The 17,285-nt window shown below is 40.2% G+C and overlaps 1 protein-coding gene across 1 annotated transcript; it reads left to right on the top strand.

Annotated features, from left to right (window-relative positions):
• Positions 1-2,055: 2,055 nt before the first annotated feature.
• LOC113311698 lies at positions 2,056-4,895 on the top strand. Its single transcript, XM_026560504.1, has 5 exons — positions 2,056-2,461; positions 2,622-2,752; positions 2,835-3,094; positions 3,857-3,983; positions 4,083-4,895. Exons 1-5 carry the CDS (start codon positions 2,056-2,058, stop codon positions 4,893-4,895), a joined length of 1,737 nt encoding a protein of 578 aa, XP_026416289.1.
• The last annotated feature ends 12,390 nt before the right edge of the window (positions 4,896-17,285 follow it).

Raw genomic sequence — 17,285 nt, 5'->3', positions numbered from 1 at the left:
TGGGTGTTTTGATTATAACGTTTCTCATGATGGAGAAATTCTGTTTCCAGTGTATCCTGGTGTAATTAACATAGTAGTATCACTAGTTTCACTACCGTTCATCGTTGTGTAAATTATGATTGGGACCCACTTCTAATTTTTGATGCTTTACTATCCGTTTGATTTCATCGTTTGGTATCTCACATTTTCAAATCATGGGATGAAATTTCGTACATGATTTAAGTTGTGCAATTCCGTTTTGTATGTTACACATTTTTTTTCTTTGATGGGACTGTTCTTATTACGATGAAGAAAGAACTTGCCATACCCATACACCCATACCCATAGAAGTTAGAGGCGATCACACAACTCAATTGCTCAGAGGAAATTAATGGCCGTATGCATGGTCTCCTTAGGATCACCAAGCAATTTAGGGCCCGGGGGAAAACTACTGCTCAAATTTGGTTTGCTGTATGTATTTGTAGGATTACAACATATTTGGGGTTATAGTTAGGCCCGATCGAATTTAGATCATAATGCGTATAATAATAGGTCATGATTTTTTTTTTTTTTGTTATGATTTATGAAACGGATTTCGGATGACGATACAAAGTTTGAGGTAGTGTATTTTGGGGCTATTTTCTGGTCACGAGACTGATTTTACGTTAGATTTTGGTTACGGAAGGAATTTGTGCACAAGTTAGATTGCATGTCAGTAGGCACACATGTCACGGGATAGAGTTTCGGCCAGGGGAAAATCTGGTCCACGATGGGGTAATTTGGCCAAATTTACAATTATATAGTAAGTTATTTCGATCCACTAGGAGTCGATTAATCACTTGTTCATTCATCGTGTAGGTACACGAAATAGGATTGCCACGTGTCATACCAAGTAAGGTAAGGAAATGCTAGTCAAAGATCTGTGTCAGTGACCTGTCAAATCAGTCAATATCAGAAGGCAAAATACAAATCACAAGCGCGAGATAATTCTCCACCCCGAATAAAATAGAAGGACCGTCAAGATGCTAAGGCGAAGCCAAGAAAAGATTACTTGGCGAAGAAGATAAACCGCGAAGTAGGAGCAGTAGAGCGCAAAAAAAAGGACAGGTGTCCCTACAAGACCACGTGAAGTCAGCGAAAAGTGGAGAAAAAATTTATGGAATATGCTCCGGGCGAAGCATAAAGTAACCTCGGCGAGATGATATGAGCGGTATGCCACTAAGGTTGCTTAGGCCTATAAATAGAGACCTTTGGACAATGTAAAGAGAGAGATCTTTTGGAGAGGGAAAGGTCTAGCACAGGAGAGAGAGAGAGCTAGGGTTTCCTTGTAATTCATAGGCTGGGAGAAGGGATTAGGGTTTCCTTGTAACCCACGAGTGTAACTTGTATTTCGCTTGAGATTAATAAATAAGTTCAAGTTCTAGTGTTTATTATGTCTTATATCTTGCATATTCGCCATTTGAGTGTGTTGCTGGATTTCCAGTAATCACATTTTGGCGCCAGAAACAGGGAGGGGAAGGATAGCAGATCTAGATAATTAGGGTTGGAAAAGTTCAGTTGATATTGAAATAAGGATAGGTTGATGGCTAGAACATCATATCGAGCAGCGCATGTGATAACTGTAAGGAAAAGCAAACGATTGGCAGATAAGAGAGGAAGGATGAAACGGGCCGGAACATCAGCTGTAGGAGGAAAACGAGAAGAGAACCAGCGTCAGACGGAGGAAGATGGCCTCAGGGAAGGTTCAGTGCACACATCCGATACAGACACCGTTGTCGAGGAGGAGATGACCCTCGAGGAGATGGAAGAGAATATCGGAGAAGAAAACATGACGTTGGACCAGCTAAGGGAGACGCTCCATCGTGAACGAGAACGGGACCGTGACTTGGCGGAACAACAGGTGCAGTTGGAAAGGCATAATGCTAGGTTGAGGAAACAAAACCGACAACTTAACAGAAACGTGGAGATGAATACCATAGATTCGGAAGGAAACACTATATCTTCGGAGGAAGATGAACTGCGGCGAAGGAGATATGACCACGAGGAAGATGAAGGAGGACGAAGAAGAAGACGACGATGAATGAAGACGAAGAAAGAGACTTGAGAAGAGCACTGGAGATCTCACAATGGGAAGATCAGAGGCGGAGACATGAGGAGGAACAAAGGAAGGAGGACGAACTGCAACGTCAGGCGAACCTTATCCGAGACGAGGAGGAAAGGCGACGACTAGGCGAAGGGAGGCTTAGCGTGATGAGAGGCTGTCACCATGAGGAGGATGGAGGAAACTTGAACCAAGAAGTCCTAAACGAGTTGAGAGACATGAGGGCTTTAATTAATAACTCACGAAGAGGTGGAAGAGTACAGTTAGCAGAAACAATAGAGGAAGCAGATAAATCGCCATTCACCTATGAGATCATGCATACAGACATTCCAGAGAAATGCGTATTACCAACGCTTGCAAGCGTATTCAGTGGATCGGAAAGTGCAGTGCAACAATTGAAACAATATACCTTTCGCTGATACAATGGGGCCGAAATGACGCAGTACTTTGTCGATATTTCCCCGCGAGCTTAACAGGGGAAGCATTATCCTGGTTCGATGGACTCCCGGAAAAGTCAATATCATCATTCAAAGATTTGCAGGGGATATTCTTGACGACGTATATAAGCAACAACTTGTTGAGACCAGGGATAGAGACATTGTTCAACTTGAGGAGAAGGCCAACAGAATGCTTGCGGGGGTTGGTCACGAGATGGAGAACAGTGTGCAGCGAGTTAGCCGGGAGAGTTGATGAACGAAACTTCATCTTAGCCTTCGTGAATGCTTTGATCCCAACGGACCTGCTGTACACACAGATATTCATTATTCGAAACTCGATAACTATGAATGATCTGAGGGAGTACCAGGAGGAATACATAGCGTTGGAGGAAAAGCAGAGGCAGGTCAGCGAAATGACGTTGGCCCCAGCGAAAGAAGGGAATTCTAGGCTATTACCAAGGAAGGTGCACGCAGTAGAGGATGAACTCGGGCGAGGAAAGGGAGAGCCAGCAGTTCCCGTCCCAACGAAGCTTGTGGCCGTCTCGAGTGGAGATCAGGAGTGGATTGATCAACAAAGGTATGAGGAGTCAAAACGAAGAAATCATGATCCATGAAGCTACAATACGGGATACCAACCTAGGAATAATCAGAGACCCAGAAACGTGGAAAGGAGACCCAATGGACCAATCTTTGAAGATGTGAAACTCCCACGACTTAACACAACTGTGGAAAAAGTGTGGGAGGCAATAGTGCTGACGGAGGAAATCCCGCCCCCACCAAATTTCGGAAAAGAGCCCCCACCAGGGTCTCGAAGTCATAAGTTTTGTAAGTATCATCGCTTCCATGGATACCAAACCGGTGATTGCAGGAACGTTCGTCGAATTATACTTTGCTTGATAGACCAAGGGAAACTCGCGCATTTCCTAGAGGGTTATGTGCCACCCCCGCCACCTCGTGAGAATCAGCCAATATATCGGATCGAGATAGACCGAGGAAAGCAACAATTAAACCGGATCGAGATAGACCTAGGAAAGTCTCCAAGACTTTCATGACAATGTGCTTAAAAGAGTACACAAGAGGGATTTCGAGGGAAACGAAATATTCAGCGTCATGACGAAAGATCCGCTAGAGGAATGGCATAAGAGGGAGATAACCTTCTCGGCGAAGGATGCACCTGATGGGGAAATTTCGCACACAAATCTTCTGGTCGTGACCTTGGGATTCGGAAAATATTCCAGATGGGAGGAAGAGCAAGCTGAGGAAAGGAGAATTTGGGCAATAGACAGATCTTAGTTGATACTGGGAGTTCAGTCGATATCCTCTTTTACCATACCTTTAGGACCATGGGATACAAGGACTCGGATCTTGTACCTTCTACATATAACATATATGGGTTCAATGGGGTAGCGTCTAAGCCGAAGGGGGAACTGACCGTGAAGATTCTCGCTGGCGAACTAGAAACTAAGGTCACATTCTATGTCGTAGATGTCGATTCTCCCTACAATGCTCTCATAGGGCGTCCTTGGATACATGGAATAAAGTAAGTTGCGTCGATATATCACCAGGCGATCTGGTTCCCGATGCCAAGCGGAATCGGCGAGATAAGAGGAGATCTGAGAGACGCAAAAGAATGTATAACAAAAGACGTGCATAACTACGAGGAGAAGTTAAGAAAGAATATGGAACAAAGGAAGAAAGTAAGCGAAGAAAGAAGAGCCGAACAGTTGATGGTATTTACGATAGAGTCTAGCAAAGAACTGAGCGGAACGCAGGAGGATGGGGAGGAAACCAATGAAGCAAAAATTCATATCGAGGAAGATAATAACGCAATTCCAGAGGAAGGAGGCCAGGTCAATCAAGAAAAAGGTGGAAAGGCCAAGAAGGGGAAGGTTGCTGAAGGAAATGAAATGACAAAGAATAAAAAGGAAACTCCCACGACAAAGGAGAATAAAATTCCACGAGAAGCAGGGAGGATGAACCGGTCAAGAGGCAAAAAGGCACAGGGACAAGAGGCCGAGGAAAGCGTTGAAATACCAAATTCACAAAATAAATTGAAAGAAAGTCGCGAAGACGAGGAGGTGGCCCGGTTAAAGGAAGAACTTTACCAAAAGAGGCGAAGGAAAGAGGATCTGGTCAGGGAACGGATAAGGTTAGAAAGGGAAAATGAGAAGTTGATCATCAGAAATAATCATTTGAAAAGGAAGCAGGCAGATAGTAATATGCAGGAGGAGAGATGTGCTATGGGAGAAGAACGAACTAAAGAAATACATTACACGCGAAAACGAGAAGGCCTGGGACGAGGTGAGAAAAAGGAGCGAGAAGACTTGAAGAAGCCCATAGAAAGCAGCAGAATAGAATTCAGGGAAAGGGAGTATTGAATGCAACGATCAATAGAAGTTACTTGAGGAATAAACAATATCACCAAGGAAAGGAGAGAAAGTGATTTGCAAATGGTAAACAAATGCTCAAGGAATGAACCGTGCAAGCCAGAAATAGCAGCGCTTTTCTCGTTAAGCAAAAAGGAGCATGAGACCTTGCGAAGTCTCGTCGCAAGATGGGAAGCAGTATGCAAAGAATTGAAGGGAAGAATCTCGGAAGAGGAGTTGGTGCGATCATTCATCTATGCTTTATCAACCGGGCAGCCGTTATTTTCCGCACTATTCAAGATAAGAAATGCAATACGAATGAAGGAGTTGAAAAAAATACCAATCCGAGCATATTCGTATGGAAGAAGAATAGGAAAGATACAACGAGATAAGATAAATGTATTCACTTTATTTTGATGATAAAAATGAAACGATCGATGTATTCAATTTTCAAGAGCATGGCAATAAAAATTTGATGAAATATTGATGAAATAAATATTCGGCGAGTAACCAAAGACAGTAAGACCTCAAGATTAGGAGGCAAATAATGAATATGGAATAAAAATTTTCTAGGGAAACTTAAACCCTTCGCCTAGGAAGGCTGGGAACCCACGACATGCACCCTAGTTCGGATGAAAATGCAAGAGGCAAAGACCTGATGCATGTCGTGAACAACTCTCAGGCAGAAAGCTAGGGGCAATGATAAGACTATCCACTGAGGGTCCCTTTTATGATGGCCTTCGGTAAGGGGTGCAGAAATATGACCAAGGCGCCGACGTATTTGGTTGAGCTGCGGGTGCTTGGGATGTCTGGAGTGTTACCGGCCATGTCCGCCTGGAAAGTGTTGGCTACGATGCACTTGATCCCAAATAAACCCCACTTAGGGTGTGACCTCGTAACTCCGAACCTTATCGGCAAAGAGGATAAGAAGTCACGAAAACAACTGAATGTCGTAATAACCGGATGTGAGGAGACCAACATGCATGTTAGGGTTAACCTCCTTGAAGGGGCACTCAAGGGGAATATAAAGGGATGGAACCCTCCAGATTAGGGAGATGTGTGACCAAAAAAGACGGCAATGTCATGGGGCTGCTATTTTTGGGAATAGATAGGCCTGTCATATTGTCACAGAAAAAAACTTATCAAAAATGTTAAGGCGAGGTTGATGGATTGCTATTCGCAAAAATAGCAAGCGCCTGAGACTTCGCCGAAGTAATACCCTTAAAAACAGGGTAAGGCGCAATAAGACCTTAATTAGGAGGCGCAATAAGACCTCATAAGCAAGAAATAGACACAGCTACTAAAAAAACAAAGCTATAAAGAGCATTCTCAGAACCATCTCGTCTCGATTGGATAATGCCGACAAGAACAGGAGGCAAGTATATACTTTTATATTTTTTGTTCTTTTGGCATTATCCGCACGAAACTACAAAGCGCTTAAGATACAATCTAAGGCTACAGGACAGGGCAAGAAGGAACCTGAAGCAAAAAACTAAGACCGAGCGCATACTTTAGCAACCAGTTCTCCTTTAAATTAGCATTCTCAACCTCTCCGAAAAGCAAAGGCAGCAGGGATGAGTGAAGAAAGAAAGTCGGAACTGAGGGTGATTTGAAATGTGAAGGCAGAAACGAAGATGAAAACTCACAAAAGAATAAAAGGCAAGTATATACTTAAAGGCTTCACTATTCTTTTGAGAGTTTCCATGGTCAGTATATACTTGAGGAAAATGGCGGAAATCAAATAAACACACGCTTGATAAAACAGAATCATAATATCATGAAATGTGATGATTCCCAAAATAAAGCGTTTGCCCCCCAAGCTTGGGAGCGCCCATAAAAAATTATTATTTATAAAACACTAATCTGAGACGAGAGAAGACAAAACTAAAACTGCTACTGAGGAATGGCACTATCGATGATAGTTGACTCAGGGATCTCGCCGCCTGCCTCGGTAATGCTAGTAGAAGCTCCCTTGGACCCATCGTTGTCCTTCGCGGTGTCAACTTTTGGTTCCTCGTCGTCATCAAGAGACAATAACTTGTTGGTAGGATCAACAGCTTTATCCTGAGGCTTCTCATCATCAGGAAAAATCTCCAAAGGAAAAGAAGGAGGAGGAATGCCATGCTCAGCGCAATAGTCATTGAAGAGTGGAACCAAATAGATCTGAGTATTCTTGCGGGCCGTCTTGTCTACTTTCTTGGAATAATCGATGATCTCGTCCATATTATCATTTAGACTCTCAATCTCCTCATTAAGACGAGAAACGTCACCACGAGCTTCATCTCTCTTCCTGGTGATACGAAGGACCTGACTCTTATGACGCTCATCTGATTATGCGAAGATAAGAGAAACTACATTAGAAACAAGAAAGTAAGCCGGGTCAAACAAAGATAATAATACACCTAAAAACTACCTTCCGCCTGAAGGATAATAGTATTTAAAGTACTCTGAGCATCAGAGTATAGATGATCGAGCTTGGCAATTTTGAGGTTGGAATCTTCAAGTTGAACACATAACTCATGATACATTCTATCCCAACCTTTACCATGAGAGGATTTCAAAGTGCTCTTGTCAGACTGAATGGCGAGAACGCCTTTTCCATGGAGACTTGCAGGCCTGATCGGAGGAGAGGATTTCGCAGGTTTTGGACGAGAGGAAGTGGCTAATTTAGCTTTCAAGAGTTCCACCTTTTTCTTCAAACAATCAACCTCCTCGTTTAGACCATCCACAGTGTTCCGAGACCTACGAAGAGTAGCTGCGAGCTCGGTTTTTCTTTTGATCACTCGATCGTAATCTTCCTCCAGTTTCTTATAGCTGGCTATCGAAGAAGAATGGAGGCTCTGCGAGGTAGTATGAGAATTAGAGACCCGTTGAAGCTCTGACTTAAGTCGCAGGTTGTCATTGTGGAGATGGAGGTTCAGTTCCTCGTTACGGGAGCATTCCACTAACAGACGGTCCACTTGCAAGCAAAGGGTCTCGGCCTTTTCATTAAGTATGGAGTTCTCAGAAAAATAAATATCATTTTGAGTTGTAAGGTTCACCATCTCAGCGCGAATATCTTTCAGCGAGGAGGAAGCTTCGTCGGCGCTCATTTGACGTTCCATGCACCGAGCTTGACGAAGCATAAAATAAGAAAATAATGGAAGTAAAGGCAAGAACAATAGAGGGACGTCCAAGAAAAAAGAACTTACTCAAAAGCTTCTCTATCTTTTGGCCTTGCTTGCGGGAATGATCTTTTTCTTTCTGAAGGTCCTCCGATAAATCTTTGATTTTAGCTTCATCCTTCCTAGCCATCTCGCGAACAAGTCGAATTTCCACGAGGGTGGCCATGTGACGGTATACTTCCTGCGAAGCAAACTTGAACTCGGAAAATAGATCTTGGAGACGAAAAGGAAAAATGGCAGAAAAGGCACAAAGAAATCACCTGGTTCATCAAGGTAGAGTGCTGCTGGAGAGACAGATTCATCGAAGCACTCAAAAGCGCAGACGAGTCTAGGGAGAGGAAGTCGTCAGAAATAAAAGCGGACAAAGACTCCAAAGCACGAGATCTCATAGCGGGATCTTCTTGAGCCTTGTAGTAGATACCTTTGAAGGAATTGCATGTCAGGGTCGAAGAGAGGATTTGACATTACAGGCCAGACAGGTTGCTTTCCCTTCTCGCCAGAGGGAGGTACCTCCGGAGAACTCTTAGGATGTTCAACTCCTGGCTGAACAGGGGAATCAACAACCTTGAAACGGGTAACAGAATCATCTTCTTTGCATATGATCGAATGACAGCTTGCAATTGTTATTGAATAAAAGCTTTACATTTAATTTGCTGAATATCATATTCCAGTTTAATGCTCTATTATTTCTTTTAGCTATTGATATTTTATTGTACCGCGTTGAGAATTTGTTTACCGCTGTTTCCTTTATTGAGTTGTGGGCCCACCCTGTTTTATTTTGTTTTGTTTTTCCACAGAGTTTGGAGCTAGTTTGATGCGGTAAGCTGAAAAGAACTTACAGCGCGGAGCTATGGATACAATGTGGTACATATTGTTGTCCTTGTATACATATATAGCATGGGCTGGGGAGTTTTGGTACTAATGTGAAGTTAAGTTTTATTAAATGTTTCTCAATATGGATGTTAAAAATCTTGTACAGTTGAAAGATAATTTTGTGCAAAAACACTTGCGTATATTTAGATATACATTTCCATGGTTAATTTCATTTTGTTAATGAGGGTGGATAATCTCCTTGCTTTTCACAATTTTATGTTCAATAAAAAGCTTACTGGTTTAATGTTAAGATTTCTCTTATTATTATTTTTCTTTCTAAATAAACCATATTTTATTGTTGAGCCTTCCTTTTATAGAAATAATATAGACTAATTTGCAGCTTGAGTTCATTTTGTTGTTTCTTTTCTGAAATGAGTTTTATACACTGTTTTAGACTTTTGAGCGACGGAACGGGAGTTTGGCCTTGTTGGACGAGTTGAAATCCAACTCGTTAGAAGGAAAACTTTATCTGTCCGTTACATTTGGACAATGTAAAAGGAGAGATCTTTTGGAGAGGGAAAGGTCTAGCATATGAGAGAGAGAGTTAGGGTTTCCTTGTAATTCATAGGCTGGGAGAAGGGATTAGGGTTTCCTTGTAACCCACGAGTGTAACTTGTATTTCGCTTGAGATTAATAAATTTAAGTTCTAGTGTTTATTATGTCTTAGATCTTGTATATTCTCCATTTGGGTGTGTTGATGAATTTCCAATAATCACACATCGTGAACTCATCAATCAAATTTGGACCAAACTCTTTCAGAGACATAGTGTTCCAAACAAAATATTACCAGCTAGACTGCGGCATTTGTGATTCTACCTGGGGTAAAAGACTTCCTGCCCCAACATCTATTATTAAACAAGCTAGTGTTTCATGCGAACACAAATTAACTCTTTTCCGTATCAACTCAAACTCAAAGTTGGAATATATTAAGAGAAATTCGTTAGCAGTACGTGCATGGAGTTAACGTTGGTTTTGTTGAGATTATTAGTCTCACATTGTTGAGCAATCTAAGATCCTGCGGCTTATAATTTCTTAGGGCCTCTCCACTCATTGTTAATTGGTTTTGAGTTGGATGCCCGTATTCTAACATGGTATCAGAGTAGGCTATTTGCGACGAGTCATTGACCGCGTCTATACTCCGCGTCACCCGATTTATTGTCCACGTGTTAGACCCAACAAGACTACACGTGATTAGTCCCACATTGTTGGACAATCTAAGATCATGCGACTTATAATCCTTTAGGATCTCTCCACTCATTGCGAATTGGTTTTGAGTTGGATGGCCGTATTCTACCAGCTTTAGAAGTCAAAGGCGATCAACAAACTCAATTTTGCTCATCAACAACAAAAACAACTGATCACTGCATGCACATGCTGGTACGTACATATATATATTTTCTGGATAGGAAGAATGAATTGCTTCTGCCTAAGCACTACATGGTTTAAAAAACGTAGAGCAGTTGACAAACCTCTACGTGATCCTGACAGAGTTAATGATGATCCGCTTCCTGATCACATATTAGTTCACAATCCTCTCGTCGACTTTCCATTAGTTAATGAAACCCTCCAGGATCTCACATTAGTTGTTGACAATCTTATTCTTGATTCACCAGCAGTTGACAACCCTGAGCCTGATCTCACATTAGTTGTTGACAATCTTATGTTTGATTCACCAAAAGTTAACCCTGAGCCTGATCTCACATTAGTCGACAATCCTATTATTCCTCTTATTGATTCTCCAAGAGCCGAAAACGATTTCCTTGATCTCCCTAATCATATCATCATAGACACACTCATTAGACTCCCAGCGGAATGTGTTTTACAGTGCCAACGTGCATCTAAACTCCTTGAAATCTTAGCCAAAACTCCTTTCTTTATTCGCACACATCTTTCTAAAGCTCCATCAATCATCGCACTGCAATCTTTTTCCCAATCTAGTGACAGAGATGTCAAGTTTTATTTTATGGATGAGCAGACTACTGCTTTGGGATTTGGATTTGAATACTCACAAGATTATTGAGAAGAAAGGGTTTGAATACTCACAAAAAACTTTTTATTTTTGTTGCTGTTTATATTTTCATTTTCTTTATTAATTATTGAGCAAATTATTAGCATCTTTCCTATTCTATACTGGGAGAGATGTCTTGAGATAATAGACTCCTTATTATATAGAGAACTCGTTAAGAACGTATAATTAATGAGTCCTAATGGTTGTATATTTTGACTATACTTGGAATCAGATAAACAAAACATTACCAGTACCACAACAAGTACAACAAATACTTTGGCTTAGCATCTAATGCCAAGTCTGAGCTCAAGTGCTGGATTCAAGCCGTAGCTAATTTAGTTGCGCACACACCTTGGTTATTATGACGTTGACTTTCTTTGACCGGAATTTCCTATTTAGTTCCGGAATATAGCTAGTCATGCATTGCGGTCTTGCACACTAGCAGCAAAAGAAGAGTGGAACTACACTAACCTAGGAACTCAAGGCCTAGCAATGTTGATTTCATTTGGAGAGATTTTGGAATTTGAAGTAGAGTCCAGATAAAATTTTATTGAACAACAAATTATAGCATGTACTACTGAAATATAGTAAAACAACCATGTCCCATGTTTTCATCAGATTGATCTTCGTGATAGTCAAATGCTATTATCTGATTGTGGCTGATGAGGACGTAGCTATATTCGTGGTTCTATTGCACTCCGTATCCTTTTCAACATTCAATGTTGTAAAGCACACAACATCCAAGACAAGGAAGAAGTTCCATCTTGACATTGACACCAATTTATAACTTGAAAACATAGATGAAGCTAGTGTGATAGCAAAGTGCATTCTAGATAATTGCATTGGCTAAAATTGTTTTTCCATTTTTTATTTTTGGCATGCCGGAGAACCGCATAACTGGTCTCAATTTTTGGCAGCAAGTAGAACCTAAAATGTTAGGTACTTAACTGATCTCATTTTTGCCTACAAAGTGAAGATGATATCGGTAAAGAACCCATCGTTGTATTTTTTTTTGATCGTGAAAAGAGATTATATAGAAGAGATAATAATTGTTACAACCAGACTCAAATAAAAAATTACAAGGGATACAACTTTCAATTGATCAATTGAAAGAGTAAGGACTAAGGAGAAAATCTATAGACTCGTTACAAATTGTGAAATATAAGAAAGCCCAAGACACAAGCTCATCCTAGCCCAATAAACCCATTACAAACTAAAGTTTGCTAGAGATACCCATAAAAAGCCCACAACCTCAAGAGATGGAAACCCTAATAATCAAAACATCTTGTTATCAAACTCGCCGTCGCCTATCATTTGGACACCACCGGATCACAAACCATTACAGAACATGCGGTTATTATCAACAGAAACCAGCACCTTTGGTTATTTAGAACTGAAGATCACAACATTTGGAAGCTTAATCATCAGAAACCGGCACCTTTGCTGATTAAGAACTGAAGATAAGATGGGAACCTTAATCATCAGAAACCAACACCTTTGTTGGTTAAGAACTGAAGATAAGGAGATGTTGTAAGAGATTATGGGATTGGTGTAAGAGATGTATGATATGGGATTATAACATTGTTGATGGAGGTTGTATTTTGGTTGAGATTAAAGTGTGTATGCAGCGGTTTTGAGGGATGAAATTGATATAGGATTTTAGAGATTTGATGAGATAAGGAAGTAGTAAGTAAGTTCTTCACAATTTCTTCAAACTAGGATGAGGTGAAATTGGCAGGATAAAATAAAAAATGGGATCAGCTTTAATCCAAAGAATTGAAGAGAAGAGAGATTGAGAGACATGGGGAAGAGAACTTCAAACAACCATGGCTACCTGACCTCTGCATCAACCCCAAAATACTACTCAATGACCAAATTAAACAACTAAAACTAAAGAGAACCAAAAGAATATACTGAAGTCTTGCTCGGATCTAGCCCTCTGGGATTAAATCCGAGCAAGCAATGAGTGGTGGCTGTTTTTTTCTTTGCTGAAGTTAGGGTGTTTTTAGAGAGGAGGGAGGGTGTTTTTTTCTTTCTGGGACTAAATCCGAGCAACCCATCGTTGTATTCAGGAGACAAAATTTAAGGCATAAGATATACTTCGGGTGTCAGGGGGATAATTAAATATTCTTCATTTGAGTGACCAAACTCTTTCAGGGATATTGTTTCCCATTGGCCATGGGAACTGGATAGTTGGGGTAAAAAAGTAAAACACTTCCCAAAGTGTTTAATACAAACTCAAACTCTTTTCGATATCAAACAAATATATTAGGAGATTTTCATTAGTATATGGTCATGACATTAACGAAGCTTCAGAGGTCAGAGGCGATCAACAAACTCAGTTTTCGCTCATCAACAACAATACAACTCACTGCATGTACAGACAGGTATTTATATAAAAATTTGTATTTTCTGGATACGCATAATGAATTGCTTCGGCCTTAGCACGACATGGTTTAAAAAACGAAGAGCAGTTAGAAACCCTATATCTGATCATGTCAGAGTTGATGATGATCCTCCTGATCTCATATTAGTTCACAATCGTCTCATCGATCACCCATTAGTGAATGAAACCCTTCAGGATTTCATATTAGATGACAATGACATTCTTGATTCTCCAGCAGTTGAAAACCCTGATCATATCGGAGTTAATGATGATCCGCTTCCTGATCTCACATTAGTTCACGATCCTCTCGTCGATCAACCATTAGTAAATGAAACCCTCCAGGATCTCACATTAGTTGTTGATAATCATAATCTTGATTCACCAGCAGTTGACGACCCTCTACCTGATCTCACAATAGTTGAGAATCCTATTCCTCTTTTCGATTCGGAAGCAGTTGATAATCCTATTCTTGATAACCCAGAGGTTAATCATGACCTTATATTAGTTCACACCCCTCTACCAGATGATCTCAGAACTGATGACTATCCGCTCCCTGAAAATTCACTCGTTTATCACCCATCTATAGACAATCCTGTCTCTCGCTTTGTTCTACCAGCTGTTTGTAACTCAATTATTGTAAAGAATCTGCTTGACCTCCCTAATCATATCATCATAGACATACTTATTAGACTCCCACCAAAATGTGTCTTCCGGTGCCAACGTGCGTCTAAACTCTTTGAAATCTTAGCAAAAAATCCTTTCTTTATTCGCACGCATCTTGCTAAAGCTACATCAATCATCGCACTGCAGTCTTTTTCACAATCTAGTGACAGAGATATTAAGTTTTATTTTATGGATGAGCAGGCTAAAAAAGTTAAGGAATCAAAATTGAAACTTGATTTCTGCTATACGCAGAAAGAATATCCGCTCATGCTGTACGATTCTTATGACGGTTTTGTTCTATTGAAGAACAACGATAGCTCATGGAGATCCATTTTTGTCATATGGAATCCTACAACAGCAGAACAAGTAACCATTACGATGGAAGGTTTATACTCTAAGGTATGTGGCTTTTATTTCAATCCTCACAACAAGGAATACGAGGTGCTTCTTATATACTGGGAAGATGGTGGAAGTGGAAGGTATGCTTTTGACATACTAAGTTTTGGATCCAAATTACGAAGAAACATTGGCAGGTACGCTTATATGCCTAGGAGTGAAAGACCCCCAATGATCATAAACGGGACATTGTATTGGATGGTTGACAAGATTTACGGTGACGCTAAAGTTAATTGTTCAAATTCAATTATGACATTTGAAATCGCAACAAATAAGTTAAGCACGATGCAACATGGTGGAGCTCCCTGTGAGGCAGGTTACAATTTTGGTATTATTGGTTATAAGCATGATTATATGCACTTAATAGAGATAGAAGAGCAGGTGGGTTTATGTGTTCTTTTGTCATATACTGAACTTGTGCTCTGGGCTCTAAATGCCGCTACAAAAAGCTGGGACAAAGCATACGTCGTGACCCTTCCCGGATACTCTATGCCCAGATATTTCTCATGTTGGCCGAATAAGTTGGATGTGGAAGTTGTGAACATCATGAATGGAAAATTACTAGTTAGACAAAAGAACAGACTGCTACATTGGGATTTGGAGTTGAATACGCACAAGATTCTTGAGAAAAAAGGATTTGAGAATGATAGTTTTCGACTAGTGATTCATACTCCTAGTGCAGTCTCTTTGGATACTGATAAATTAATAGAGTTATACAGGTAATTGTAAATGTTCTTGTCAGTAAAGAGTTACATTAATTTATATTTTAATTCTAAGTTTTTTAGATGTATGTTTTTTTTTTTTTTTTTGACACATTCCGCGAGCTCAAGGCCCAAAAGAGAAAAAACAGAACTACAAAACAAAAACAAAATGAAAAAGAAAACACAAACTAACTTCTCTTCTTCTTCATTCTCTGATAACCTTTTTGTGACTTGTTTGCCGCCGGGATTTCTCTGAAATCCACAGTGAACTCTTCATGACGAATTTCAGTCCAAGAATTGCCCAAATGTAGACCAGCTAAGTAATCAGCAGCTCGATTGGATTCTTTATAACAGAACGTAATCTTCCATCTAGCAAACTTCTTCTTCAAGACCATGATTCTTCTCCAGATTTGAATCACATTCCATGGTAGCTCAGGCTCAGTACTTGTAAGTAAGTTATAGGCATCCATTGAATCAATACAAATATGAATATTCGTTTATGCTTCTGCAAAGTCAGATTTAATCCAAGTTCACCCCCCTGTAATTCATGAGCAAGCACAGACCTGGCAGGACCTTGATAGACGCATTAATGTGTCTAATATATCTCAATTGTATATAGTGTTAGTGCTCGATTCTATACTTATTTGGTTATTTTATTTATTTGTAGGTGTTTTTAGAAGAATAAGGTTTTGCGGCGAAATTGGTTGAAAATGCGGCGTTTGGACCTCCGTTGATAGAGTACCGGATGCACCCCAGAAATACCCGGGAGGAACCCCGAAAAAGTGCGGAAAATGTCCCAGAAAAATCACTATACGGACCCTCGATTTTGGATAAGGGGTAACCTAATTACTAAGGGGTGACCTATTTCCAGGCAGCTGTTAAAGGGAGAACAACACAGGATAGGGGCAACCATCTTCATAATTTGAAGATAGAATTTTGGCGGGAAAGAGATGTCTCACGCTGTGCAGTGAAGAACAGAATTGGAATTTCGATTTTGGGTTATCTATGAAGAGATTAAAGATCTGATTTCTCTTGGGCTTGTTTCATAAACCTAAACAGGCGAGGTAAGGGTGTTGGAATGGATCCAAATTGGCTGGATAATCCGGAATATCAACTAACAGGGAAGAAAAATACTCGGTTCTGGAAGTTACGTGTGAATATATTTTGTTTGATTTTGTTCAATCCTTAAAGAGTTTGAGAGTCGCTAAATAACCTAGAGACGTGTATAAAGAGTTTGGAAAGGATTAAACACATCCAAAGACGCGTAAAGGGACCAACAGAAGAGAAAGTCCATGTTTTTATTAAAAAAAAAGGAAACCGAGTTATACTCGGATTTATCTCGGATTTTAGTAGACCTATAGTGTATATAAAGGCTATTAGGAAGTAAGAGAGGAAAGGAAGAAGTTTGGGGAAGTTTAGAGACCACAGAGACGCAGCAGAGAGGCTGGAAGACGAAGAACAGGAAGCTGCAGGAAAGCTTCCTGCTGCTTCTCGAGGACGAAGACGACGAAGAACATACAGCCAAGAACTCTCGTTCTTCAACAGTCATAAAACAACAGCAACAGAGAAAGCGAAAACGAAGTATCGTTGTTTCTGTTACAGCAGTCGAATTTTATCATTCTTCTCTGGACGCCTTCTGTGGGTCGCAGAATCACTGATTTTATTCTTTTCACTCTTTTAATCAACTTTTGGGCTATAAACATGTATTTTGAGATCATGATTAATATGAGTAGCTAAACCCTAACACTGGGATGATGGAGGAAGCCCTATTTCACGCATGTGGTAATTCTAATAATTCTTTTATGACTATTTGCATTGATATTTAATTGATTTATGAAATTTATTGAATGGGTGTGATTTCGTTTGATGGTGTATGCTTGGTCTATGTATTTTTGATACATCATGCTTTTGATTTACAGTCATTGCTTTTCAAAAATCTATTTTTGGCAAAGAACAAGAGTCCGTATTTGAACTATAATTGATTGGAATTATTATTTGAGTCACATGAATGGAATTTGGTGGAATCCTGAGTCTCAGTACCTCTCGATACTATGATAACCTTTTGTGAATATATTTTATTTATTTTTAGTGTTTTCTATTTTTGAGTCTAAAATAGAGTCTACACAAGTCCGAGTGAACGACAACCTTACTTACCGCTTTAACATTACATCATCCCTTCTCCACTAACAACCCCTATTACTGCAGTCTCAT

Source organism: Papaver somniferum, chromosome 9 (genome assembly GCF_003573695.1).
Source record: "Papaver somniferum cultivar HN1 chromosome 9, ASM357369v1, whole genome shotgun sequence".
NCBI lineage: Eukaryota > Viridiplantae > Streptophyta > Magnoliopsida > Ranunculales > Papaveraceae > Papaver > Papaver somniferum.
Note: the sequence above shows the minus strand (reverse complement) of the source record. Positions and strands in the feature narration are given on the sequence as shown.

What these genes read in the sequence shown, in the direction of transcription:
- LOC113311698 (XM_026560504.1), top strand. Translation starts at nt 2,056, where the DNA reads ATGAATGAAGACGAAGAAAGAGACTTGAGAAGAGCACTGGAGATCTCA. An exon ending in CGTATTCAGTGGATCGGAAA is followed by an intron (nt 2,462 to 2,621) that starts GTGCAGTGCAAC and finishes AAAGATTTGCAG; the next exon opens with GGGATATTCTTGACGACGTA. An exon ending in CTGGCGAACTAGAAACTAAG is followed by an intron (nt 3,984 to 4,082) that starts GTCACATTCTAT and finishes ATATATCACCAG; the next exon opens with GCGATCTGGTTCCCGATGCC.